Source organism: Platalea leucorodia, assembly GCF_965183815.1.
Source record: "Platalea leucorodia genome assembly, chromosome: 2".
Taxonomy (NCBI): Eukaryota; Metazoa; Chordata; class Aves; order Pelecaniformes; family Threskiornithidae; genus Platalea; species Platalea leucorodia.
In genome coordinates, this window is record NC_138824.1 from 119,071,673 (window position 1) to 119,099,430 (window position 27,758).

General features: G+C 40.2%; 1 protein-coding gene across 1 annotated transcript in view; it reads right to left on the reverse strand.

The window, feature by feature from the left end:
• The window catches only part of TMPRSS7 (transmembrane serine protease 7), a gene marked incomplete at both ends in the record, with an annotated part of 32,263 nt that extends 12,103 nt beyond the window's left edge, over nucleotides 1–20,160 (reverse strand). Inside the window, 10 exons of the mRNA XM_082305064.1 lie at nucleotides 1,784–1,890; nucleotides 3,533–3,645; nucleotides 4,909–5,039; nucleotides 6,538–6,766; nucleotides 10,171–10,209; nucleotides 11,124–11,317; nucleotides 12,109–12,176; nucleotides 14,600–14,730; nucleotides 15,586–15,784; nucleotides 20,110–20,160. Of these exons, the coding sequence (XP_082161190.1) occupies nucleotides 1,784–1,890; nucleotides 3,533–3,645; nucleotides 4,909–5,039; nucleotides 6,538–6,766; nucleotides 10,171–10,209; nucleotides 11,124–11,317; nucleotides 12,109–12,176; nucleotides 14,600–14,730; nucleotides 15,586–15,784; nucleotides 20,110–20,160 (1,262 nt within the window). The remainder of the gene's footprint in view (nucleotides 1–1,783; nucleotides 1,891–3,532; nucleotides 3,646–4,908; nucleotides 5,040–6,537; nucleotides 6,767–10,170; nucleotides 10,210–11,123; nucleotides 11,318–12,108; nucleotides 12,177–14,599; nucleotides 14,731–15,585; nucleotides 15,785–20,109) is intronic.
• Nucleotides 20,161–27,758: the final 7,598 nt, after the last annotated feature.

A 27,758-nucleotide genomic window follows, 5' to 3' on the forward strand; every position in this document is an offset into this window, starting at 1 on the left:
GTCTGCTCACAGAGACTCATTGATGTTTCTGCCTATGAGAATTTCAGCAAAAGCAGTTCATCAGCTGTAACTCCTCTGATTAGGCAGAGGAACATTTGCATGTCCGCAGGATGAAAGATGAGGAAGAACTGCATGGTTGTGTTCTGTGTCTCTGGTTAGATAAAGTTGTCCCTAGAGGTTTGAAGGAACCTTATCTGCACCATCTTCATGGTAGCAGTCTTTATTTACCAAGATCAGTCTCCTGAAGCTTCTTAACCCTTCTTACCTAAGATAGCAGAATATGCATGCTGCAATTGCAGGAAGCTGAAAAGGTGGGGTTCCCCCCCTCATTTCATTAACCATTAAAATTTGGAGAAAACAAACAAACAAAAAAATCAAATATCAAAATGTTTCATGCTTTAAATAATTTTTTTTTCCATAGAAAGTAGACATAGAACAGAAAATCATAGAGGTTCAAAAGCCTTATTTTCAGTGAAAAAGACACTTTCAAAGGAAAACCTGTCTTGGTCTACTTATGTCATCAGCAACTCACAACAGAAATCAGGAGCATGTGTTCTTGTGCAGTGCTTCAAAAGTAACCCCAAGTCCATTTCTAAGGGACATACTCTGACATTTGATTCTGTGGAATGTGTAATTGGTAGGCTTATTTAGAGCTGCTCTTTCATATAGAGAATCCTTACAATATGAACCCATCATTGTTTTTTTTTTTCCTCCAGATTTTGCCTTTATTTCATTCATATCTCAGCCATACCTAATATCTCAAATCTTTCCAATTGTGTCATAAAAACAACAACAAAAAAAATCCACAAACACACCAAATGTCTGTTTGAACCATTGTTTTTATGTGCCCATCTAGCCCAGCAACCAATTCCCATCAAGGCACAATTTTAGGAGCTTCAGACAAATTGAATTGTCTTTATGTAAGTACAACATGGTATCAAAGAATAGAGAAAGTTTTTTCTCTCTGTAATTTTTTCAGTTACACTCTTAAAGGCCTGACTGACTTTGCTTAGTTTCAGTAGTGAGTTCAGAAATTCAGTTTCAAGTCTGATCTTACTGAGGTTTCCATTTGCACAAAGTTTAGAAAAAAAAAAAATTAAAAAAATTCCAGCATCCTATATCTAACCTTGTCTCATCATCCAGTGATTGAAAGATTACTTAAAAAATTGAGGAAAAAATGGGTGGAAAATGTGCATGGCAAAGCAGCAGTATTTTAATAAAAAAATAACAGTAATATTTTAATAAAAAACACTTAAGAAATGCAGTGGTACCTTGGCAGCCAATCTGTGCGGTTTCTCTTTCAAGAGCCAGAGACAGGAATGCAGAAGCAATTACTCTTCTATTCCCAATAATCTCATTGTAATAGCTTTCACCGAGAAGTTAATTAGGTTCGGTGTCCTTGTGAGCAGTCACAGAATTAAGTTACACTTAAAAGGGTTTTAACAGACCTTGTTCAATGATCCCAGAAAACCCAGAATTATTTTTGGGTTCACAGGACATCTGCCTTCACCCAACTCTTCCCATTTCTCTCTCTCCAGAGAGTACCAAGGGCTCTTGTTTTCATCTTTCTGGTACTTTTCAACAGATTTTTTTCTTTGTATATATATATGTGTATATATATATTTTACAAAGTTTCATTTACATCATCAGCCAAAGCGAAAGAATGGTAAGAGACACCAGTGAAGTATCTCTGTCTTTGTGGAAACTCTCCGAGTGAGCGGCAGTAGTGATGGGAAGTTTATTTTGGTAATGTTAGTTTAATAACCCATGCAGAAGTACTTACATGTGTTCGTTAATTTTCCACCATCCTCGCTCACAGCCTTTAATATTCTTCTCACTGATGGTATAGTTATGAAACTTCAGAGCTATACCAAGGCTCTTCTGCGGAGTCTGTTGTGAGCAAGAAAGACAGTGCAAGCAGTCTTCTTTTCCCTTTTGTGGACATAGTCCACAAAAGTCTTTGGACTTATCTCAGCAATTACGGCAATGCCATGCTCTGGGAGCCCTGCTGACTTTGCCAGCTCAACAGCCAGCACCTGAGACACCTGCCAGCTCTTCAGTCTTGAGTAAAAGCAAAGGTTGGCAAAGCCCCACCACAGCTGCAGGCTTTCTCCCTCTCTAGCCAACAGTCCTTTCATCTTCAAAAAGCCACTGGCCCTAGAAAGCAGCTTTTGTATCAAGATCAAAGCACTCAAACGCATCCAAATTTGCTTGTGTAGGGACACGCAGCCCCAGCGGATTGTTAGCCGAGATACTGTACTGAGTACCTGTGTCACCTTTGTAATGCTAGGAGTTATTTCTGCCACAATATTGTAGTCTTATGCTAGCACCTGCTCAGCCAAGCATTCTTTAGCATTTTACAAAACATTTTTAAGCCCGGCACTATCACGAGGGTTCATAATTAATTAGAATTTCATTTATTAAAAGGAGGAGAACCTCTTTTCAAGACAAGGCACTGTTCCTTTAAAAACAAGGGCTGGTTCAGGACAAGAATCCAGAAACGGAAATTTTTCTTCTTCTCTCTTACAGAAAACATGATTTGGGCAATGAGGGAAGTTTCAGCATTGAACTAATGGCAATTTAAACTGTTTTGAGAAATAAGTCTTAGGGGTTGCCCATGTTAAGTGTCCAGAAACTTTTCCCTCAGAATTCCAGGGTGAATTGAAGACCTGAAGTTCAGCAAAAAAGTAATCGCCTTGGCTTTCTAGAAGAGGAAAAGGCTGTAGGTCATGGCAAGCTGGACTCCATTCAGATCGGTGTGATTCAATGTGGGCAATCACTAGCTTAACCAGACAGGAGTAGCATAAGCAGAAAGATGGGTAACCAGTGGACTGCACTGTATCCATTGCCAGATTCTTTAGAGAGGAAAACACTAAGGGCAAACTGTAAGTCAAAGATCATATTTTAGCAGCATCAACAGGGAAATAGTAATGTCATCAGACAAGACGTGACAAAACTATTTTAAACAGATGTAAACTTTTGGTCATTTGCTTTCAGGAAAGTACCTGAAGAGATGCAGAAAAAAGGTGTCAAGAGAAAACAGTCTGTGGGACTGTGCTGATAGGACAGAACATCTTAGGAGACAAAAATTCAGTGTATTAAGCATAACAAAATAGACTGAGAAGAGATATCAGAGAAGTGGCGGTAATAACTAGGTTAGAGGACTCTTCTGTACATACTTTTTTTCCAAATTTTTGGGGGTGGGAAGAGGGGAATTAAAAACAGTAGTGTCTTACATTCTCTGCCATAAAGCAATTCTGCAGGCCAGACATCAAAACTTATCTCAGCTCTTCACCTTTATAATAAGACAACTTAGGAACTATGTTCTCTTCGTTAAGAATAACTGCACAGAAAACCAAGAAAAACCTAACACAAAAAATATGAACACAGCCAGCTATTCAGCTATGTCATTTCTATAAACTGCCACATCTGTAAGGATGCGGGTTACTCCCTACACAATTGCTTCTGCTATACTCACAGGTTCTGTGTGTCCCAAACACACAACAGCGCCTGAGAGAGAGATTCATGTTACCTGGAAGCTCCACGCACAAAGACAGTTTGGAGGATAATAGCTTGGGTAATAGGGACTTGTGATTCTCCCTTCATAGCCAATTTTCTCTTTTGTCACTATTGCTTTTCCACACCCTAGGGGGGAAAAAAAAAAAAAGGAAGCAAAAGTTGGTAAACCTTAATATATTTCCAGCAAAGCTATTCAGTGGGTTAAGCATCTGAATTTATCAGAACTCTTCCACCTCAAAACAAGGCAGGTTAGGAATTATATTTATCTGGGTTCAAGCTGTAAAAAGATACCCTTCCCAATGATGCAGACAGACAGACAAGGGGTGTAAAAATCTAGGAATGCTTGCTGGGCTCTGCAAGACCGGGAGAAGACTTTGTGAAGTTTGTATCGGTTATTTCTCTGAAGGCAGTTCTGCAAACAAGTCTCAGTGAACAGCGTTGCACATCAATACATCCACACTGCTGTTGTACAGGAGGGTCTCTAGTCTTAAAATGCAGCCAGTTAGAAGAGAAATAGACAACGTGCTAATCTAATCAGCCTCCTGGAAGCCCAAACTTCCTTGTATGACTGCTCAATGGATTTAGAGAATTCATTAAAACAAAACACACACACACAGAAACCAACAAAGAAAACCCAGCCCTGAATTTAAACCAACCAACCAAAAATAACAGCCATGAATTTGAGTTTACTTATGATGGAGAATTTATCACATGCTTTTACAATGACATTTTAATGCTTAGTTACTCTCAACATGGAAAGTATGCAGCATCTTTTTGAGCAGCTTGAATTTCCTTGCATTGGATTGTGTTAGATTTTTCTCCTTGTGCTACTAGCGTGATGTTCCTCGTCCCATTTGTGATTATGGTCTAACCAACTCTTAAAGCTTAAAGCAGTATAAAACGGATGATGGACTTGACACACAAACATAACCGACTCCTTTGTGTTAATGACGCAGGGACCGATAGAAAATGCAGACAAAGCTACTGAAGTTTTATTTTCTGAAACTAGTTTTTTAGCGCTGAATTCCTTTCACCTTTAACATCATCGCTGAGTCCCAAACCAGGAGAGAGCCCAGAGCAGAGCTACACCCGGAATAACAACTCCATCTACTGGCACATTGCAGTCCTGACCAGCTGAATTCAGTCAGTGCTGATTTCAGCCTTCTCCCTTCATATTTCATTTAAGGACAGCTAATCTGCACAGATTAAATTAATCAAGAGGAAGGCAGACACTCAGTAATGCAGAGGAGATGAAGGAGAGAGAGACACATGTAGAAAAAAACTGAGATACAGGAATCATTTATCCATAGTCAGGAACACGACAGCCACTTTGGGATCTTAGACAGAAACAATACAATAAAAACATTTCCAAACACAGAGCAAACCTACTTTCTTGTGTAATGACCTCAAAATACCCATGGAATTCCTTCCGTTCTTTTATTTGTGCTGCCTTAAACATTACCAGCATGAGATTATTTGTGGACACAAGTGACACCAACGAATCGGCCGGTTCACAAGCTCTGAGGGGGAAGAGAGGAGAGTATATACATAAGCAATTGGTAAAAACCAAACAGACAAAACCCAAAACAAAACCCCAACACATTACTCTCATTCTGTGCCTAAATTTTCCACTGGTGCAGAGCTTACCTACTTTCAATGCCTAGTATCATAGAATCATAGAATCGTTAAGGTTGGAAAAGACCTCTAAGATCATCGAGTCCAACCGAAAATCAAATAAGTCAAATACTCAAATGAGTAAAAATGCTCTTAAACACAAAAGTACCTGTTACAAGGCCAGTTAGAAACCCAGTATTGGAAAGTTACTTCTTACAAAAAAGAAAAATTGAAAACATGGAAAGGAAGATGGACTGGTTAGCTCTATGAAATAATACTTTCAGCCTTCACTCCAAGCAAAAATGAATGAAGCCAATAGTAAAGAAAGGCTTGTAGAAAAATTATTTTATTAGACCAACAGATTTAGCTTGGCACTGGGGCTGTGGGAAAGACAAGCAAGTTATTCTTCAAGTCAGAAATGAAGAACACAAGTCAATCAACTAGTCTCATAAAAAAAGTTACTTTCCATATACATTACATAGCAGATAACCTCAGTCCTCCACAGATACTAACAAGTAAGTGAACACCATCTGCTGTTTTATAGACAAGTCAGTGCGTGATTCAGATCACCAGAGGACAGCTCTCAAAGAGGACTGACAAGCCAATGCTCTTTTTTGAGGCTTATACACACGCTGGCAGGCCAGAGAAAAGGATTTCAGTGACCAAAACACTGAGCTCTTTGTCTATTTGATGGAGTTGGTGTCTTCACCTTTTAGTATAACAGAGCCCTATGAAACTAGTTACCGGGAACTTCAAACAAAAAAAAAAAAAAAAAAAAATCGCCAAAGAAGCCTACCGGATCATGGGGGCGGAGGGGGGAATAATTTAAAAGAAGAAAAACATAGTCCACATCCCTCAACCCATCACAGCTTCAACTCTAGATTTTAATAACCCTCTAAACTATTCAAATAGAGGAGCTAAAAAAACCCGCTGAACTGCTGAGTGACGGTAAGTATCCAAAGAATCACGAGACTTAGTTTTAGAACTTCAGTCATCATATGAAGAGCACTAATCTTTGTATGGAAGAAGAGTTTGCTTAGGGGAGGAAATTTTGACATTTTTCTTTTAGTTAGCATCTGTTTCCTGACAAGAAACAGAAAATTCCGCCCAATAATGTGTGAACTTCTCATAGTTCTGCAGCTAGGTGAAGATGCACTCCAGTTGAAGAATAAAGAAGAATTTAAAGAATATTTAACTGTTTCTTTTATTAGCAAGATCAACTTTTCCACTTTTTTTTAAAAAAAAAAGAAAAGAGTATTTTGCCAGGTGTTGTGTGCATAACGCATGAAGATCAGAGTATTTCTAACAAAACAAACCAAAACCCACCAAAAATGCTGTTGACAAATCTACAGAAAAACAACCCAACTTATTGTCAATGACTTCTCAAAGAAAATTTATACTCACTGGTACAGTATCTTATGTTTGATTGGCATCAGAGAGTCATAAATTGCTAATGAGTCAGTGATGCAGTTATCTGCTTCAATCTGAAGGGATACTATTGAAAGACGAATAAGGTGGCCCACCGATGCAATCAGCTTAAAATAGCAGATCGTTCCCCCTGAGACAGCATGGATATCCAGAGGAAAGCGCTCATGTAGGCGATCAGCATACAGATCATCCATACAATTTGTTCCTGTGGAAATGTCACATTTTCAATACTGGACACTCACTACAAAACTGTTAAATCCTCATGGAGTACAAAAAAAATTCCTAAAAATAATTTTAAGCTAAAGCAACATATGAAAGCATAGCTAAAGGTGAAGACAAAGTGGTCTAGGCCACTCTTTGTTTGCATCTTAGTTACAAGTCTGTGGTCAAGGAAAAGTCTATTCATAAAACTACAGAACATCACAGTGCCGTAAATAAGTCCCTGCAGGGTATTTGCACAAAAGCACCGCCATTTTGTACAACAGGTATTTGCTGTTAAAGATCTGTGGAACTCCCAGAGGATAAAGTACTTAAATAATTGTTCACTAGGAAATGTTCATCAAGGCAGAAAACAACTGCTCACCCCTACAGATATTAGGATATTTATAATAAATAAAATAAAAACAAAATAAAAATCAAGCTACATTTTTGTATTACTCTGTGTTTTTTAGATTATTATTATTCAAACATCAGGCTTCTCAATGTTTTATTGTGAAATGAGCTGTAAAGTGCCACCACTAAATTCAGATTCACCAATTCATTCAGGTTGGAAGGGATGCTAGGACCTTTCTTGTTCAACGTCCTGCTCAGAGCAGGGTCAAAATTAATTCAGACCAGCAGTTTGTCTTGTTAAGTCTTGATAACTTTTGCAGCATTAGAAGTCACTGTTAGAAACTGAAGTATCATGAAATGTAAACAATACAGCCTAGCCTACAAAACACTTTTATTAAAAAAAAAAAAAAAGGCAAAAAGAGGCTGTGCCATAATTTAGATAAGAATCACCACAAAATTACCCCGCTTGCATCCAATTTTCTAATTAAGCTGAAACAATTGTTGCTTTTAAGTCAAACCTATTAAGGTCTTTATTTCAATTCAATATTGCAACTCCCATTCAGCAAAAAGCTTTAGGGATTTTTTTTGTTTGGTCATATCTAAAGCTCTTAACATAGCTCTTTGAAAGGTAAGAAGGAGGAAAATGCAAATTAGGGAGAACAAGATCCAAAGTAAATGTTTGCATTAATTTCTGCCTATTAAAAAGACAAGTCTCTGAAATAGTTACTATCATGGAACACCAATTAGAGCACTGTGAAAGTTCACTGTCGGTTGTTGACTCAAATGAAATGTTGGCCTTTTAGCCAGCAGTTACTCAAGACAGGAAGCGGCAGGCTTTGTCTGACTTCCACTTCTAATTTACAGGCTTGAAACTAATGCTATGAATGTTCACGAACAATCTGTAAGGGTCACATACTGTTCAACTGAATTACAGTTATAACTATTTAAAGCTTCGGCTGAGCCATTGTTCCTCCTTCTTGTTCTTATCTCCTCCCAATAATATTCTTATTTATAATAGTTATTTGTGCTTATTTACTCACCCCCAGCAAAGCCAGCTTTGATCATAATCTTTAGAATTGTGTGACTACCATTATTTCTACTAACTAGTTAAAAATGTGACAAGCTCACTGCTGGTGAGGAGCATGATGCAGAGATTTCAGAGCTGGCTCTGGAACTAGAAGTAATGCAAGCATACCTGTTTGAAACCAAAGCTGGATGCAGTCTTTACCCAAGCAGACTCTGCATAGCCAGATACCATGGCAATGCAAGCAGAGATTCAGCTGATGCGAGTGACGGGTCCCTTCTCCAACCCATTCTTCAATAAATCTGCACTCCAGCGCTGTGCCTGAACTAATAACTAGGTACATCTTCATGCCAAGGTAACTCCATTGCTCTCAAAATACAACCAGGCCACGCACCTTACTTGTATGCTGTTGCATTAACATTTTAACCTCTGCACCATATTCTATAGTCCTAAGCAGACACACTCAATGTACCCCAACAAATGAAACTGCACCAATATAAGACTTTCTCAACTCCTGTGACAATCCATGTTGTTGTGCCCCTGCAACTTCATTGCATACCAGCACTGCGCTTCTCCTAGATACCAGCTGCTACCTGTGGTTGACTACACTGTAAGTCTCTGAAAGAACAGAATATGGCAGGTCATCCTTCTCCCTTTGTGTGAAAGATACCATATAAGTCCTAAAAAAGCCTTAGAATCAATATTTGCGTTGCACTGTTCTTATTTTCTTCTCCTTTAGGGAACGTACTCTGGAATAAACTGAAACATAAGATCTGACTGTACTAATTCCTCTGCCCTGGAACACTGAACTGGGAGACAAAATTGCTATACAAGTAAGCACCAATGCACAAAATTCTTTTATATAATTAAAATGCACGTAAGGAGATGTGACAAAGGCCAATATTGCTATGCTTTGCAGTTTAAGTCAAGAAAGGTTTTAACCAAATGAATGCTGCAGCAAACTTGACTTGAATTTTGGAAATTATGGGCTGATATTCATCTAAGCATTGCAAACCATGGCCCAGGGCCTGTGACCCAAAGTCCACCTGTGGACAGCAGTACTAGGAGACCTTGACTCGGCTGCACTGACAAAAGCAATTGTTGAATTCTGAGAAGGTATGCAAGCTAAAACCTTGCAAGTTAACAGAAGTGGAAATCACAGATAGAAATGTAATTGTTGAAATAGTACAAGTTAATGTCTCAGAAAAGTAAAATACAGACATGGAAAGTTATAAAGCCCTTAAAAAACTGAAAGTGTGCAACTTCACAAGATGAAAAGTATGCCTCTATCAAGGAACAAGGGAGGCCAACACATCCCTGCCTGATTGACAGCTGCTGGCCCAACAGAGATTTATCAGATGTCTGCATCAGAGGTGATTAGCATACCATTGCTTAGCCTAGTAGCACATTTTTTCTAGGTACCTACTCCACACACTAGTGAACATAGATGTGCTGTACTTTTAAACTGCTTGTAAAGCCTCTGCAAACTGCCAGAGAACCCTACTGGAAGGTTTACAACACAAAACCAAGCAGGTGTATGAGTAGTGTCCCCCATAACCATGGCAAAAATGGACTGCTTAAACTAATTTCTCTTCGGGAATTCATTCAAAACAAGAACTCATTAACCTTGGAGAAAAGGGAGTAAAGGTGGATAAAGGATGGACAAAAACATTGCTATTGATAATCTCAAAAGCCAATACATAGATTTAAATTCAGTACTACCCAGTTTAGAAAAGCTTAATCTTCTCTTCAACACAGCATTAATAGCAAACAACTAACCGACCGAGTTTATTTCCTACCATGCCACCAGGTACATCTAAAAAATTTACCAGTCAGACTAAACGCAGATAGTTTCTGTATTTGTCGCATGCAAGACTCTTGGTCACTCTTATAGCAACTCAAGACATAAATGCCAAGGCTGAATTTAACCCTCTTAAATTAACACTAAATAGTATCTTTGAGTCTAAGACATGAACTAAAAGCTTTGTTCTCCACCTCTCCTCTGCCAGGAAGCTGCCAAAACGGTGAATTACCTGTTCCTGTTGTTGACCAATAATCTGACCGAAGACCTGCTGCACAGAAAAAGAGTTGTGTAAGTCTTCTTATTTGCCCAAAATCCAGAATTCAGGGTTTAATTCAATTACATGCCTTTAATCATAACACTGAAGACACAGGACAAAACAGCTATCTCAACAAGGAAGGCTGCCCAAGCCCCCTTCATTTTTGCAAATTTTGCAAGCAGCTTTGGAGCTATCATGTGCCCAGACATCCTAGCACCTGAGGCAAGAAGAAACTGTATGTCAATTAAGCAGTCAAATTTAATTGAAGGACTGAGACAGAGGTACCCAGGAGGTCATTTTCTCACCTTTGGCCAGAAAGTCTTTTTCAGCTTTCAGCTGGACAGAGTTGTTCAAATGAAGCTTGTTCTGTCCTTTGTTCATAAAGATGAAAATCATACAACATTTTGTAGCTAATTACATTAAACAGAAACTTGAATCCTACATTGCTAATTTCTTCCCCAGACAGCCAGGAATAGCACATGACTTGTTTAATGAATGGGCAGCTTTATAATCTATTTCTTAATCTTTAATAAAGGGGTGACAAGAATCTCATTTTCAATGGAGGGGCTAAAGTTTGATCCATGTGGAAAGCTTAACCCTTCACCTTTTTATACTTTTAAAGACATAGACTAACCCAAATCTGAGCTGGCTATAAGGTGTCAAGCTTAGCTCCTGAATTTAAACATAAGCACTCAAAGCAATGGAAGTTTTTCAGTCGGTGTTCACAGGGATACTTTGTATCTTGATTTGACCTCAAACCTGGTTTTGATTTTCCTTTTTTTTTTTTTCCTACAGTAATTTTAGTATTAGAAGCTAAAGATGTTGGATGAAGATTTTGGTTTATTTATAGAATTTGCTACTCCAAGATAAAAATGTTTGCTTAACCAAGTATTTCCTCAAGGACATGGGTATGTGCTAATACTAACCACTTAGCACAATGGAGTCCATGTCGACTGCAAGGCCCTGAAGACTTCCCACCGAGGTCCGGTTAACGATACTTGTCTGAATGGAATCCTTTATAACGGCAGCCACACAATCCTCACACAGCACTTGGCCTTTCGCCTGTGGTACCACAAATACGATCCAGAAATGAATAAGGAGGCCTCCATTGTTGTTGTTGCTGAAATAAAAAGGTCCTACAGATTACCATCATATTGAAAGTTTTCTGAAGACTAGACTCTTCTAGCTTCTGAAGTACAAATTTAGAAGAGTACGGCTTATTTCCATCTTGGTTTGTTGCTTTGACACACTAAATGTATTTTCTCTCGCCCCCAAAGAAAAACCCCCAAAAAGCCCAAAATGCCAAACCGCACTCCTCGCACCCAGTTGGGGATCTTCACTAGGCTGAGTTCCTGAGGGCTACTGACTTTTGACATCTATGGAAATGATCATATCTACTTGAATTAGAGCTGGATTATCTCCTAAAGATCATTGAATTGGAATAACTAATCCTCTAGCATTAATTGCATATGTAATACTAGAGTAAATGTACTTTATTGCAGTATAAGGATTTACCCCTTTTTCTGTCGGTAGAAAACAGTTTTATACCAATAACATTACTTATAAAATATGTGTAACTTGGCCAATAATACAGAGTTGTGCTCTAACAGCATGTTTAAGTGGTTAAACTGCTGTGTGACCTATCAGCCAAAGCATCACCAAACCTCTTTAGGGACATTATTTCTGTTTGCCTTAGATTATATTCCTGACAGACAAAAAACTGCTTATATGACTTTAGTTTGCCCTTACTTTCATGAAATGAATTGGTAGAGGTTATAAATGTATTTTGGTATTAGTACGAGTGCATAGCAAAGAGATTAAATCATAACCACCAAAACCAGGTTTCTTTTGTGAGCTCATTACATTATATACTACCCAGCAGAAACATAATTACATTAACCACAGTTTTACCTGACTTCTGAAACTGTGGACTGCTTATAAAATTTGGAGAAAGAGGAGGTTGTGTAGACCAAGTTCATCTGAAAGAGAAAGTATTAAGCCAATGAAGATTTAGCACTTCTGAAAATCAGCCATACCTAGAATTGTTATATGCCTAGGCTTTCCTAGGAACATCCTTTTTTTTTTCCACCAAGAATATGCAATCTGCACACATTTCCAGACATTCAGCAGCCAAGCTAGGCAGAGCAGCAGACATGAACAGACCAGCTCTGCAATACACCCATAACAAATCCGATATTCCCAGGAAACATCAAATCTTCTGCCCATGGCCAGCTAACGTGTACAGCAATTCTTTTTCCAAATAAATGAGTTTTGAAAATAGTGCACATGCTTTGCCCAGCAAATCCCACAGAAGGCTTCCCTATCCTGGTGCTGAAACTTAGGGCCAGTCTTCAGGAAATACGCACGTACTCATAACATTTTGTATGTTGGTACTAAGGTGCAGTTAACAGCACATATCAGAGCTTTTTCCACAGAATCACAGAAAGACTGAGATTGGAACGGGCCTCTGGTGAGCATCTAGTCCAGCCCCACTGGTCAAAGCAGGATCCACTACACCAGGTTGCTCAGGGCCACGTCCAGTTGAACATCTCCAAGAATGGAGACTACACAGCCTCTCTGGACAACCAGCTGCAGTGTTTGATCGCCTTCACAGTTAAACAGTTTTTTTCTAACATTTATGTGGAATTTTCTTGCATTTCACTTCAGTTTGTGTCTATTTTCTTCACTAACAGCTTAGTATTAACATATTTCTTTCCAATACACAACATAATATATGTGGAGAAGGAAAAACTCTGCTCATTTCATGCTGTGGGACTGCCTTTGGGTAAAGCAAGCTCTCAGTTCCACCAGTTCTTTGTATGCATGCGACAATAACCTTAATTCCTCTTGTTCAAAGAGGCACGCTTCTAAAGCCACAAGGTGGCATGTACCTCAAGCTGTTCAGACCTCATCCTGCTGCGTAATGGTTAAAATTAATGCCCAAGGGACTGCGACACAGGTTAGTTTGAAGCAAAGGTTGTAAAAATCACATTAATATTAGTCCCTAACTTTTAGTGTTTGACATGAGAAGTTTAAACAGCTGTTTTAAGGGCCTAAATAAAATGGGCGGAGCTCAATCTTTGTCCAGATTAGGCTACAAGGGATTTTATATATTACTGTCACTATTGAAGGGAAAAGGAGCTTATCTTAACAGGTTCTTCCGCTACCAGTCTGTGGGTCTCTGGGCCAGGAGCCTTAAACAAAAGGGTTTCAAGGAGTAAACCAAAACAAACCCAAATCCCCCATGTCCCTACTAGCAATTTTAGTCAACAGTCATGTCACCAAGAAGTGCACTTTCAGCAATGTAAAATCCACTGGTGAGTTCAGGCAAAGTTTACAGACAAAAAAATAATTGCCAAGTTCGGTTCAAGTAGGAGGTGGTGACGCTGGCAGTCGCCTCTCTCCTCTATGTGCAACAATGGCGGGATGCTCTGGGACGAGAGCAAGACACCGGGCTCACAGCAGGTTAGAGCTGCTCCACGGAGAGTGAGGGAAGGGCATGCCCTCGCTGGTTGTCTGTCACCCCTGCCTGACAGCACTTATGCAGGACTAGGAAACTAGACTGCCTGCTTTCAAGTCTGTTGTGATCCACCTTTTGGGGGGGGCAGGGCACAGGGAAGAGTCATCCCTCTTATCAAAGATAGAGCTGGAAAACAGGAACATGAGTTCATACTATAAGATGACAAAAACTTAGCATTTATTCAAAAATCTTGGTTGCATCTGACTTGTTTTTTTGCTTATCAATTTTCTTACTATTGCTTGATTCCTTATGTGGATAGTGCTGCACTTCCTGACATTAATGCCGTTTTGCTCCCCACACCAAATGTCTTTAAAGTCAAATTCACTTTTAACCAAGATTCCCACCCCCTCTTCCCACTGTAGAGCAGCCTTAACTCCCTACAACAGAGTGCTACTTCTGCTTTGACTGACGCAAGGTGTTTGGGAAGAATAATGGTCTTTAGAATACCTGGCGTCAGAAGGAAATGTAAATGTAAATATGTTTGAGAGGTCTGGGGTAATTACAGATGCTCTAAGGCAGAAGACTGGCAGCAGATACCAATTTAAATGCAAAAGACTTGACTGGTTTAATGTCTCAAAAGTGGCAATTAAGTTCTGAAGGACTTGTGTACAGTTCTATTCATAGACTCCGATTTGTGGGGGGAAATACGTAAATTTTTTAGTAAATGTAAAAGTTAAACAGGCCTTTTCAAAGCTCAGTTTGTGATCAACAAGCTGAAAGCACTCAGGTCCTTTCTGCCTCCAGATAGCCACCCTTTGTACACGGTCTTCCAGTGGCAGGGGGGGAAGCAGACCACCACAGCAGACTCAATGCCATCTGAAAGTTGCACCTCTTGTTCACAGCTCTGATCTTTTTGCTAGCCAAGCAGCCCCCTCATCTTACCACATGCTGCACATTCTGCGCCACGGAGAGGAATTCTTTCGACTCCTTCTGCCTATATTCTGGGAGAAACTCTATGTTGGCAACACGAAACAGTCCGACAAAATACAATGCATCTTTGTTTTCTGCCTGAACTGCAAGAAAAAAAGACAACAGTTAGCCTCCAATTTTTATTTTGTTTTAATAAAAATGAGATTTCTTTCTGATTAAATTCTAAACCAAATTAATCTATTCAGCCTTACAGTGGAAAGGACTACCAAATGAACACTACAGTTTCACAGCCAAACTGTTCCAGAAGAGTCTCACAATATGAAGGTTAATTGAGCACCTGTTCCCTACACACAAGATAAGATACCACCATACAAATGAACGAGCATAACGAAGGCAATATCAACATCCAGATTCTGGATCATCCCTAAGGAATCTTAGGCAATATTAGCATCAGGGGTTTAAAGAGGAGAACATAGCTTTTATTGCTCACTTCAACACATCAGGCAAAAAGAAAACACTCCACAGAAGTGATAATTTCTTGTCCTATCCAGTGTTTGTACAGGTCTTAAAATAAATATTTGCCTTCTATATTCTACTCCCCTTTAATTTCTTTAATTCTATTTTGCATGAGAGACAAAACTTACTTGGCCTTCAGCAGGCCAAGAAACACAGTGGAAGTCAAAATTTGAGGAATCAAGTTCATAGGAACTGTCGGGTCTATGCAATTAGCTAGCACATGCAAAAAAATGTTTCGCATAACACTTAAGATAAAAAGTCACACTTCCTAAAGCCAGCAGCTATGCCTGCTCTTATAATTACTTGTTAATTCAACTGTCTGAAGTCTTAACAAAGATGTCCAAGAGTCTTTCAACCCCATTTAAACAAGATTCATGTTTATTTTAGAAACAGCTTTCAGGACAAGTGAGATCCTAAACCCAACTGAAAGTGCGACTGGGGAGAGTGACGTATGAAATTGGCATGAGCTTTCAGCAACTCACCAATGAAGAGCCACAGTAATGTCCAGGTTACAACTCCTAAAATGAATAGAATGAGGGTAAAGAGAATTATTTTGTTCTGAAAATTCCACAGCAACTTATCTTTTTTCTTCAGTTTCAATTTGCCATGTTTTTTCCTTGCCAGAATCCTCTTCGCCAACTTATCTTCTGCAGCTACCATTTGAACTGAGATGTTGGCTACCTAAAATATGGTAAAAGACAACAAAAAATGTGGAACATTTCTAACAGCAATTGACTGACCAATGACTAGAACAGATTCTGACATATACTTGTCTGTTACTGCATACACACAACTATAATTAACTTCGTAGCACTTTAAAACTCCAGTCAGAAAGTAAGGTCCTTTTCTTCCAGACACTTGCTGATATAACACAGTCAGTCCCTATTGCATAAGGATGCAAAACCACAATATACCCTAGGATAACAGCTCACCATGCAACAGCTACCCAGCACTAACCATCTGAATGAATGCTAATATCCTTGTGCATTCCTCATTAGTGTAAATTAGCCCTCTTTAGTCCAAAAGGTAGACAACACTGAATTACCTTGCACTGCCTGCAGCTGAGATGTATACACAGACAAGTACTGCAGAACAGCAGCTTTTCACTAGCAGCTTGGTATCATAACCTAGTGAGGCGTCTCATGACCTAAATAGTTGCTATGCTTACGCAAATTTGGTGCGGAAGCAGACACACGTTCAGCCATTCATTCCCTTTGCGTGAAGCGGGAGGGGTTAGCATGACATTCAAATAGTCAATCTTTTTTCCAATACTATGGCTTGTCATTTCCCTGCTAAAGAACCAAGAGACAGGCATAGGCACACTATCATTTCTCCTCCCAGCCCGTGGTCAAAATGTCACTGCTGTTCGAAAAAAAGCCACTTTCTTCTCAGACCAGAACTATCCCAATACAAGTGGGCTCAACTCACTCATTCCTCAGAAAAAGGTCTCTGCTTCCTTTCAGGATGAGGAGCAATAGGTACAGACATCCTCCTCCTGCATGTCCAGCTCCCTCTGAGAAGTTGCCTCCACTGAACAGGAGGACACAGCACAGGCCTCGCTGGGATGGGACCTGGACAAGGTCATCACCTGGATATCCAGCCCCTTGACATTTTATTTTTAACTACAGTCCCAGATTTTCTAAAGCTGGATTCAAAATATCTCCTGACCATCTTATCTGGGTACAAAAGACTACTATGTGACCATTTCTGCATTTGCAGGAGCAGTTTCTACTTCCTAAAAGTATCTTACTTATCTACAGTTTGGTCCGTTCTGGAAAATCTGTTTGTACCAGACACTCCCCCAGGAATTTTCCTCTGCAGGAGATAATCAGCGCATTTAATCATGCAAGTAATGTCTATCATTTGCTGCAGGCACAGCAAGAGCTGCCTGGGGAAATCTCTGGGACTTCATAAAATTCCCACTTGGAGAGGTCCTGTGACAGTCAAATGCTTTGTTGCGAGATCAGTGAGAGGTTCAGTCACCTTTTCTCAAGACAATTAATCGTCTCATCTATGCAGAGGTTAGCTGGAGAGTCCCTGGACCACTCAGGGCGTTAATGACCAAGTGCACTGGGTACGAACACATGCTGCACCAGAATTAGAACCATAAAAAACCCCTTGAATTTCCTCCTTATATCACAACTATAACATAAGTTACATAATATTGCCACATCAATAAAGAACACTCAGGAAAAATATTCTAAAACCATGTTGATGCTAACGAGAGGGAAGCTCTCAAGAGGTTGCCTTAGGAAGTTGTGGGTTCTCCATGACTGGAGGTGTTGACAAACATCAGTTGGCAATGAGCAGCAAGAGTTTTAGCAGGAAGTCTTCTATGAAGCACAAAACAGCCTTTGAGACAAAAAGACCTGGCTCAGAACCTCATATATACAAAGATGAAACTGAACTTCACCATTTTAAAGACGAAGACAAAAACAAACAAAAAAAAAAACATCTTTTTCCTTGTTTTTGGAATAGCTTGATTCATTTTAAGGGCATCTTCAAAGTGGGTCTCCCCCATGTCACAGCTGATTTTATGCCACTTGTAGGCTAGGGCCTACTCAGAGGTACATCATCTCTCAGCAATGCAAATCAAGAATCTCTGACAGAGACAAACGATAGCTGGTCTATGATTTGCCCAAGGTGCAGAGCGCCTCACTCTGCTGAGGGACAAACCCCTGTCCCATCACTTATCCCCTTCTGTGCCCACACAGAGGAATTCACAATCACGCTAGAACAGATGCACATACAACAGCACAGACCCTCAGAAGGCACATTGCAAGAGTGTGTGACCTGTTGTAGACTAAAATGCATGGACACAAGGCTCATTTTTCATCCCTACTAACTATATTTCACTTGAGGAGGGAGACGACTCTGAAAGTCAGGAAGCACACAGCTAAGAACTGCACTCCAAGTTATCAGTGTCAGATGCTAAGTTTAATACAGTGGCTACAAAAACTGTGCTGATGGATCTTGATACCCAGGAAATGACAAGCATAACTACTAGTCATTTGCAAAAGTGGTGCTGTGAAATAATGTAGAATAAGTGGTTGTTTTGTTCTGCCCAGCACCAGTAGAGCCACATCTGAAGTGCTGTGTCCAGTTTTGGGCCCATCACAGTATAACAGAGATGTTGATAAACTGGAGTGATTCCAAGGGAGGGCCACCAAGAGGCGACGGGCTGGAGGATATGATGTACAGCAAAAAGTTGAGAGCCCTGAGATTGTTCAGACAGAGACAAGAAGGCAAAGACAGTGTGAGTAAGTCTAACTATAGATTTCCTTATCTAAAGCAGGTTATGGAGAAGACAGAGCCACAGTTTTCTCACTGATGCACAGTGAAGAGACAGCCACAACAGTCACACACGGCAGCAGGGGAAATTCCAGCTAGATTGGGGGGAGCGAAGCATATTTCACCATGAGGGTCATACACCTGAGCCGTGCCCAGAGAGGTCAGGGAACCTCCGTCCCTGGAGATATTCAAAAGTCAGTGGGACAATACCCATAGAAATATGTTCTGGCTTTGATGTTAGCCTCATTTTTTAAAAATTTAAAAACCTTCAGAAGTCCCTACCAACATAATTTTTTCTATGATTCTCTGATATTATGCCCTAGTAAAGCTTTCAATAAGAGAGCTCTGTGTATCCTCACAGAGGGAGCATAAGCAACATCACCACAAATATCCTGCCAGTCCCGTAGTCAAATACAGTGGCTAGCAATCTTTGACCTCAGAGTTGAGGATGTTCAAAGACGAGAAGAAAAATGAATAATAAGTAATAAAGAGTAGAGTAGTAAGAGCCAGCAGTACACTTTACAATTTCCTCAAACAAAATGTGAGAACACTGAACTGGAAGATTTCAGACTCTTATCTTCTATCTAGGTAATTAACTGCACTTGTTTGGCATGTTCTCAACAAGGACTCAATTTGCCCATCTTCTGTATTTTTAAAAAACCTTATTGAGTATAATTCTGACAACCAAATTCCCTGTTTGTTTAAAGCTCAGCTCTGTCACGTAACGTTCCCTTATAAACTCAGGTGTTCAACAGGACAGCTTGAGGCAGCTGAATGAACGCTCTGTTCTCAAATCTGAAGTTTAGGCCACTTTCATCAAGGTTCCCCCAAAAATATTTTGTATTTAAGTTTTCCCATGTCATTCATTTTTGTAACTGCAGAACTAACCAGACATATTTATTCTTAAAAATTAGATAGCAAGTTCCTGACAAGGATTATTAAAGACTGCTCAGGATTGACATCACCGGACTACAAGTATGCACTTGAAACAACCAATGCCTTTGTTGCATCTACCACAATCTAATCTTATTTTAAAAAAATGCACTTCGTGTATCAAGGTTCGCATGGCAAAGTTCTCTATTACACAGGATTCATTGGAATATTGAATGTTATGCTCTACATTTTAAATATTTCCCTAGGTTATATCAGTTTACCATAAACACTTTATAGTAAGAAAAACAAAGGCAAAGTTAAGCTGTTCCCTTCCCTTAATAAGGATCACAATTCTTAATTCAGTTTTCCTGTCTACTGCGACTTAGTTCTTGTACTTTAGAATTGGTTTCCAGCTAAAATTGCAATTTGACTATTACCATACACTGAATTATTTAATTGTTTCTTTGTCATGAGTTAATACTTATGCAATAATCCCCTTCTGTATCTTCTCAGGGAAGAGTAAAACACTTTACCTACTTTAATGTTACCTTTCTTGCCTAGAAATTGATCTCTTCTTGGAAAAACGTACTGCCATGACACCAAAATAAGCTTTTCCTATTGTCACACTGACATTCTCATTATTTCAGTTATCTGAAAATACATGTTACTAGCAATCTGAAGGTATACAAACATATGTTGGCATTTTCAGATTGAGTTATAAAATAGAAAGGTATAACAAATCTAACTGAGATGTTAAGTTTAATACTTGAGAATTATATCGTAAAAGATCTAATAGTGTCAAGAAGTGTATGAAATGAAGAATGATTAAGTCACCTACTTACACTTAGTTCTTCTTCAGGTTTAGCTGCTGGGTGATCATTTTTTTCATCCATTCCAGCAGAATTAACTTTATTGCTTGTCCCAGCTGAAAAAGAGCCTTGCACCTTTTCTCAGGCACCACTTCTACTTCTGAAGCTGAAGACAGCTAACAGCAATGTCCAGGACCAAGAGAGGCATCAATTTACTTTGATGAGTTTCCAATTGTAATTGCATCTGCCCTGTTGCTCTTTTGTGAATATTAGAAGGATGCTATCAAGTAACTTTAGGCATCAAAGTCGGGCTGAATAAATAGACTTTCCATAGTCTTTTTAAGCTGAAAGAGACTCTAACTTGTTAAAACAAAATCACAGTGCTAAAATCTATATATCATTAAAGCTTCACAAAATTAGTTGCCATAAACAAGAGAAGTAGCAAGGAAAATGTAAATATGAGAGCAAAATCATGCGACTAAAAGAAGAAAAATAAAATGTAAGCACCTTGCATGAGAGTGCTGCAAATAGCAGATAACCATTGCAAACCAAGAATAGCATTTTGACTCTTTTCTAGAATTTTGTAATGTGCCTTTTGAACAAAATTTGGTTATTTTATTGTAACAGAGAAATAAGCTGCTCCAGGCAACATATTTCGTATTGTTAAAATAGATCAGGCTTCGAACTGAGAATCCTTTTTGTAATCAGATGCAGGAAGGCACTTGTACCATAACAGTTCCATCCTATTTTCTTTGATAATTAAATATTTATAGAGGATGTAAACCAGTACTTTCCTCAATGGATGCTAACTATAGAGCTGTCTTTACTTTTAAGTGATGATTAACAATCTCAATGCCTTCCTTGGGTCAACTTCAGAAATGGTACTGGAGAAATGCCAACTTTTTATAAAAAAACCGCCACATTCCATTAATTTATCTTTGAAGATATAAAACCTAGACTAACAACCGTAAAAACTTTAGCAACACAGTCGTGTAGAGGTATAGAATAGAAAAGACATAGCCAGACCTCGTAACAGGCGAGCTCCAGGCACGACCTGCAATAGGTGACTTCAACTACAAGGCAAAAAATCCTACACTTAGCTAGTGTCCTTGTAAACTAAAATATTCCTTGTCTGTGTTTTAGTCTTCGGCTTATCCCCTGAAGCACAATATTTACGTCCTCAGGCATTGTTTGTTATTTGTTCTAGAACTGCAACATATTTTAACCATACGAAGAGATACTTTAAGCTCTTGGCCTTATGAATGTTTTAGTAGCATAGAAAAAATGTATTCCATATTACTATATATAACTGCTTCCAACTCCCACTTTTTTCTTTTTTTTAAATTACACTTAATTTTTTTGGAACTACTGTGGTCTCTTGAAATGCTCATGTAATTACCAAAAGGCTTCCACTATCCTGTGCACAGGGAGTTACTACGATACAAATGGTATTTCAGAAGCTGGTCCATAGATTAAAAGAGCATTGTACCTAAAAATACTTTCCCTTTGTCAGTATCAAAGTTTTTGCATGTTTATTCAATAAGTCCTTTATGCTCTGAGGAAGCACAGTTATCTCCAGATTTCACTTTTCTTCAGCTGTTAAACTTTACATATTTTCTCCTGAGAAGATAAAAATAACCATGGTGTTTGTTACTGAAGTAGCAACAGGAGTCATTCAAAAGGTATAGTATTAAGTGTGTGCTTTAAACCTGGTGAGAAAATTATATGTCATTTTCTCTAGATTACACAGAAAGGCTGACGTGGAAGTTATTTCCATTCCTTCAACAAGGTAAATAACATTATTATGCACTTTTCACATACCTAAGGTGTATATGGGCCACTTGTACGAAAAAAATAAATAAAGCAAAAAATAAACTGATGGAGAAGGAGGAGATGATCCTCCAGGTGCCAGAGCAGAGATCCATGCCCATGAAGGAGACCACACCGGAGCAGACAGATATTCCTGAAGGACTGCAGCCCATGGAAAACCCATGCTGGAGCAGAGGAAAAGAGTGAGAAAGAAGGAGAAGCAGAGAGAAACCACTGTATACTGACCATAGCCCGCATCCCCACTGCACTACTCAGGGTTCGGGGAGTGAAGGGGGGCAGGCAAGTAGAGGAGTCGCAAGTGAAGAAATGAAGTTGAGCCTGGGAAAGGGTGGAGGAACAGTGTTGTTTCAATGTTTGCCTTTTTGTTTCCCACTAGCTGAACTAGTAGTTACATTTTTATTTTACTTGGCAATAAGTTACGTCAGTTTTCCCCATATTTAGTCTGTTTTGCCTGCGACAGTAATTGGCAAGTAATCTCTCTGTCTTTATCTCAACTCATTAATTTTTTGTTCTTCCTGTTTTCTCCCCCATCCTGCTGAGGAGGGGAGGGAGGGATGGAGTGGCTGGGTGGGAGTTTGGCTGATAGCCATGGCTAACCCACAACAGTGTTGCAGTACCTGGTTTTTACTTCCCCCTCTCCTCCTTTTAAAATGCAAAATTAAGGTTTGAGGTTTTTTCAAGATAAGCGTATTCTGTTTCCAAGTAAAGCTAAGAATAAAGAGGCTGACAAACTGAAATAAGACATGAAACACATTAGAAATAAAATTATCTTATGAAAGCGAGCACCACTGTTTCGTTCTGTTTCATTAATTGCATGTTCGCTATATAAAAAAAGTCTGAAGATTAAAAAAATCCAAAGCCAATGCAAATCATAGGCTTACTCTCAGGTTCCCCTGATAGATACCAGTGATTCCAGCTCAGCTTGAAAAGTTAAGATGAGCCATTTATTCCATTTCTGAGCTCTGCAGAGAAACGTGCTTTCACATAGGTCCATCTGGAAGGGCGACTAGTTTTGAGCCATTACTTGGTACGCATGAACTGGTATTAAGCAGCTTGACTTTATCTCCTGAAAGCAATGCATATCAAAACATGCCTGTTATCTCTTTTTAACCCAAATTGACCTAACACCTATACTGATTACTTTCAGAAGCATCCTATTTTCTTGCCCTTGTCATGGCTTCCAGACCAGTCCCACCTCCTCATGCTTTCCTACTACTACTACAAAACCCACGGTCACAAAGCACAGACTTCTCAGTTTATTCACACAATGACAGTGACGTGTGGTTTTACTTGCATCATTCTCTCTTAGGGCTGTGGTTTCCTCATGCACATCTGTTTGGCAGCCTGGCTTTCTGTTCCCCCTCTCTCTCTCTCCCCCCAAGACCCCCACACAACAGGGGCAGCCTGTGAGCCTAAGCTGTGACTCCCCCAGCCCACTGAGTCCCTGATTAAGGGAAAGGCTGCAGCAGATCTGTGCAACAGCCCCAAGCCACAGCTGAGACGTCTGCCTATACTACACAGACATCATGGAGGAAGCCGGGATACCAACGGTTCAGCTCTCTAGCAGAAAAAGCTCGTCTTGCACTGCACAAACTTAATGCTATGCTAGGAGAGAGGTAGGGTTCATCTCACCTGTCTCAGACTATCTAGAAGCTAGGCCTATAAATCCAAATTTGTTTTCCAGACTCAGTCTGTACTCAATGGTGACAGAGAAGCATTCAAGACAGAGATGAATCACACTTTCACCGCTAAGTACAAATAGAAAACAGGCAATTATCTCAGAGGTCTTTCCCTTCTGACCAAAGCTGCCTTCACGATCAGTTCAGAGGCAGTCTTGCTTGCTCCTTTAACTGATAGGAGCCTAGAACCAGCTTGCCAGCATCAGCCCACTAACATATCGGGGGGCCCTAGAGAGCTACTAACCTCAGCATGTCATTTTTTCCTAAACTGAGCATCAAAAAGTGACAGAGTTTGCTTGTATTTCAGGGTCTTCCTTTGTTAAGCAGGAAAGTCTAACAAGCTGCCCAAAAACATGGGAGGAAGAAGAGTTCATACACAATGCAAAGTTAATTCTGTTAAAACCTGGTTTTAGTACCTGTAAGATTTCTCTTTCCTATTGCTTGTATCTGTTTTTCTTTAATCAAAACCCAGGCAAAGCAAAGGTCTTAACATGCCTGTGAAAATTAAACAAGGGTTTAAATTATGCTTTATGATAGTATTTGAGAAGGCATTCATAAAGCTTCTTGAGTCAACCAGTTTTCATCAGAGCTGACACAGACTAACGCTCTGTAATTGCACACTTTGTCCTTTGAATAATTTCTTCAAATTACAGCCAAGATTACTTCCAACAGAAGAAGGAAAGGTATTGATTGTCCTTCCTAATAACCCAGCTGAATTTGTAATTCAGCTTGTAATTCAGCTGAATTTGTAATTCAGCTTCAGTTTGAACCTAGAGAAGGTCAAATACCTATGTCTTCGATAAGCACATACTAATAATAACTGGTATGGTATTAATAGTCCGCAGAGATCTGCGGACACACAGGCAAGTCATTAACGTTTTGGATACACCTCTTCCATCACAGGAGGCAGAACCAGCACAGAATAGCTGTTTCTTTAATTTTTTTGAAGTTGAAATTTTAAGCAAGTTGAAATGAGACTCTGACCAAAGTATGGAAGTGGGTGGCAATTGATTACTAAGCACTAAATTATTAATAATTGTCTACTAATATATGTTTCAGTATCCGCTTTGAACCTCTTTCTCCTCCTCCACTGAATGAATACCAGGCTGCTTGCTTTAGAGATCTTTGTCATCTGGAGATGCAGCTTCAAATCACAGTGCTCATATTTATTTTTCTTCCCCTTGAGCTCTTACTTAATTTCTGATTCCTGACAATGCTTGACTATGCATTAGAGGCCTCCAATGTAACTAAATAGCTTCCAACAGACAAAATCATATTGGAAATTACAGGCAATTGAGCTGTCTTCAAAGATCCGGACACGACATGTAACTGCCATTGACAGAGCACATCATCTGAACTGAAGCAGCTGACCGCCTTGCATAGCGGCTTCCCTGGGCACTAATAGAGCTCTTTTGCCTCGCCTAGGCCGACTGAGAACAGCTTAGTTATTTGTATCCCCATTACTTTAAATCAAAACAAAAAGGCTAAGTGAGCACATCTTTTGGCCACAGCATGCATTTATCAGTCTGCGGCATTTTAAGGACAGACAAGCCCTGCTATTCCATCAGTTAATGGTCTTGCACCACTCGCCTCTTATTGGGGCCACTAGCTAATTTTACTCTCAATTTCTCTCTTGCTTATATGAAACTGGACAGCTATGGATGGCAGGGAGCTCTGTTATTGGCAGGCTTCTCATCAAGACAAAGAAAATTGTAGAGTGCCTGCAGAGGCTGGGCAGTGCAACTAGCTAATTTACAAAGAAAATCTGGCGTTCAGAAAAAAACCAACACACAAGCACAGGCAAATCAGACGAGATGACCCACTAGTGAGGGTTGTTAGCCATGAATACAACTGACCAAGGATTGCACAGTCCCCTGTTCACCAAATTGCACAGTCCCCTGTTCAAACTTTTTCAGAGATGGTCCTGATGTTCTAGCTAGATCGTCACACTCCCCTCTGACCTTGATATCTTTGAGTACTGCAGGCAACCGCTCCATCTCAGCTGCAGGGACACTAATTTTCATTCGGGGTTGATCACCAGCTTGAATATCTATTCATGCCTTTGGGCTGAGTGCAGTGAAATAACGGGCAGGAGTTAAGACTGGACTGATGGAAACAAAAATGACAGTCTAAATATAAAACTTGTTACTGTGATCCACATCAGCTGCATTTGTTTCTCCCGCCTGCTTCTAGGTTCTGCACTATAGACATTGCTGTTTGTATGTTGCTTGGAGCAGAAGGACTTCAAAGGGTTGGATATGGTCGTGATCTGCATATGGCAGAGTCCTTACGCATTCGCTGTCGCGCGATGAAACCGCAAGAACAGAAGAGCTATTAACAGGAGGGCGGTACAGCTCCGTTGGCTCCATTTGCAACATCATCACAAGGCCCTGACCGAAAAAATGTTACCACAGTTTGAACTACAGCAGCGGGTTTTTTGCTTTCTTTTTACCTTTTGTGTCTGCTGTGTTGAAGCTCAGCAGAGAGAAGCACCCTTTCCAGCCCTTGGGTCTCCATACAGACTCAACTCACAGAGCTTGTGAGCCTTCCTCCAGCACTGTCACGTTATCCAGCTCCATCAGCAGACATCTCACAGCAGCACCCCTTGAGCCAGGTCTGTGGACAAAAGCTTTATCTGGGATTTAAATGCTGCATTTTGTCTACAAGCAGGCCCTGCTCCATATTCTTTCAACAGTCCTATCTCAGTGGGTTAAACCCCCTCAATGCTAGAGCCAATCACCTCACAAAAGATAAAAGGAAGCTAATCAAGAGCACTGGGGCAATCAGTCTGATCAGCAATTTGCCAAACTGGGGAAGCCACCCAAGATTTTTTTGAGGATCAGTGCTTGAGGATCAGGAGGTTATCAGAGCAAGCAGCAGCTGATCACGTGTATGAGTACGATGCCTAGTAAAGATAGCTAGTCACAGTCACGTAAGCTGCGCTTGCCTACTGCAGCGAAATTTCAGCATCCTTTGTTGTCTGGAAAGCATGGGATAAGATCCCCACACTATCCTTTGGGTACAGTAACGGCAGAATCTGCCAAGGCTCCGCGCTGCCTCCGTGTAACAGAGCAGAGCTGGACGTCTGTGTGCCTTGACCTTCAGACACAGGGAGCTCCCTATCTCCACTTCCATCTTGGCTGGACATCTTCCTACCTTTTGCCTGTCCAGACCTGTAGTGGATTTAACAGGCGAGATGGATTCCTCACGGTGTTTCATTAAGTTAAAAGGAGGGGACAGCTAATTTAGGATTCTGGCAGAGCCACCCTCCTAAGAGGTTTTACTTCCATGGCCACATAACAATACAAACAAGACAAAAAAATGCCTGCACTTCTGTGTGGACAGCCCGGACCCCTCCTCACATAGTTCAGGATCTTGTGCAGCCTCACGGTGCCTTGGCTGTCAATCTTGCAAGTGACATGCAGGGCTGTCAATATTTCTCCTCCAGAACCATTCCCAGGAGGCAGCCGTGAGGGCCCTGCTGCCCTTACAGGCTTCTGCTGAACCCTTCGCGTTGTTGGGATCCTGTTCAAGAGACCAAATTTCTGAACTTGTCTCAGCCTGATCATTTCTCAAACTTTTTTCTAGTAACATTTTAAAGAATCGATTTAGACTCCAATTTCCCTATGTTTCTTCGGGGGGGGGGGGGGGGGTAGACTGTATGTACAACATGATTCCTAAGGTTTAAATTGGTCATAGAAGTTGTAATTTTTAACGAGTCTTCATAATACATTGCGTTTCCAGTGCAGCCCTCCTCCTGAGGATTTTAAAGGGCTCCCAGACACCACGATAAGCCTCAGAAGCACTTTGCATTTGTAATGAATCCCGGGGGAGGAAACATGATTCATTCTGTAAAACGCCAAGCAAACAGCAATAGCCACAGCCTTTATCTCAAAGGACGAAGTGTAGTTACAAGCGCCCAGCTCCTAAGTAATGTTCTATAAAGAGCTGGGTTTGGAGTTAATTTTCCTCACTCCAAGGAGCAAAACAATTTAAAAACCAAATTCCTGTTCTTTTGGAGGTCCTGGCTCCCTTTTGATGGATAGACACTCATCCATCTCAGAATAAAAAGAATTCAGCAGGGACACTCTTTCGTTTCTTCAGATCAGTAGCTCCCGCCGGCCCCGGGAACAGCTTATCCCAGCGCAGCAGCTTTGCCTGCGCAGAGGTGAG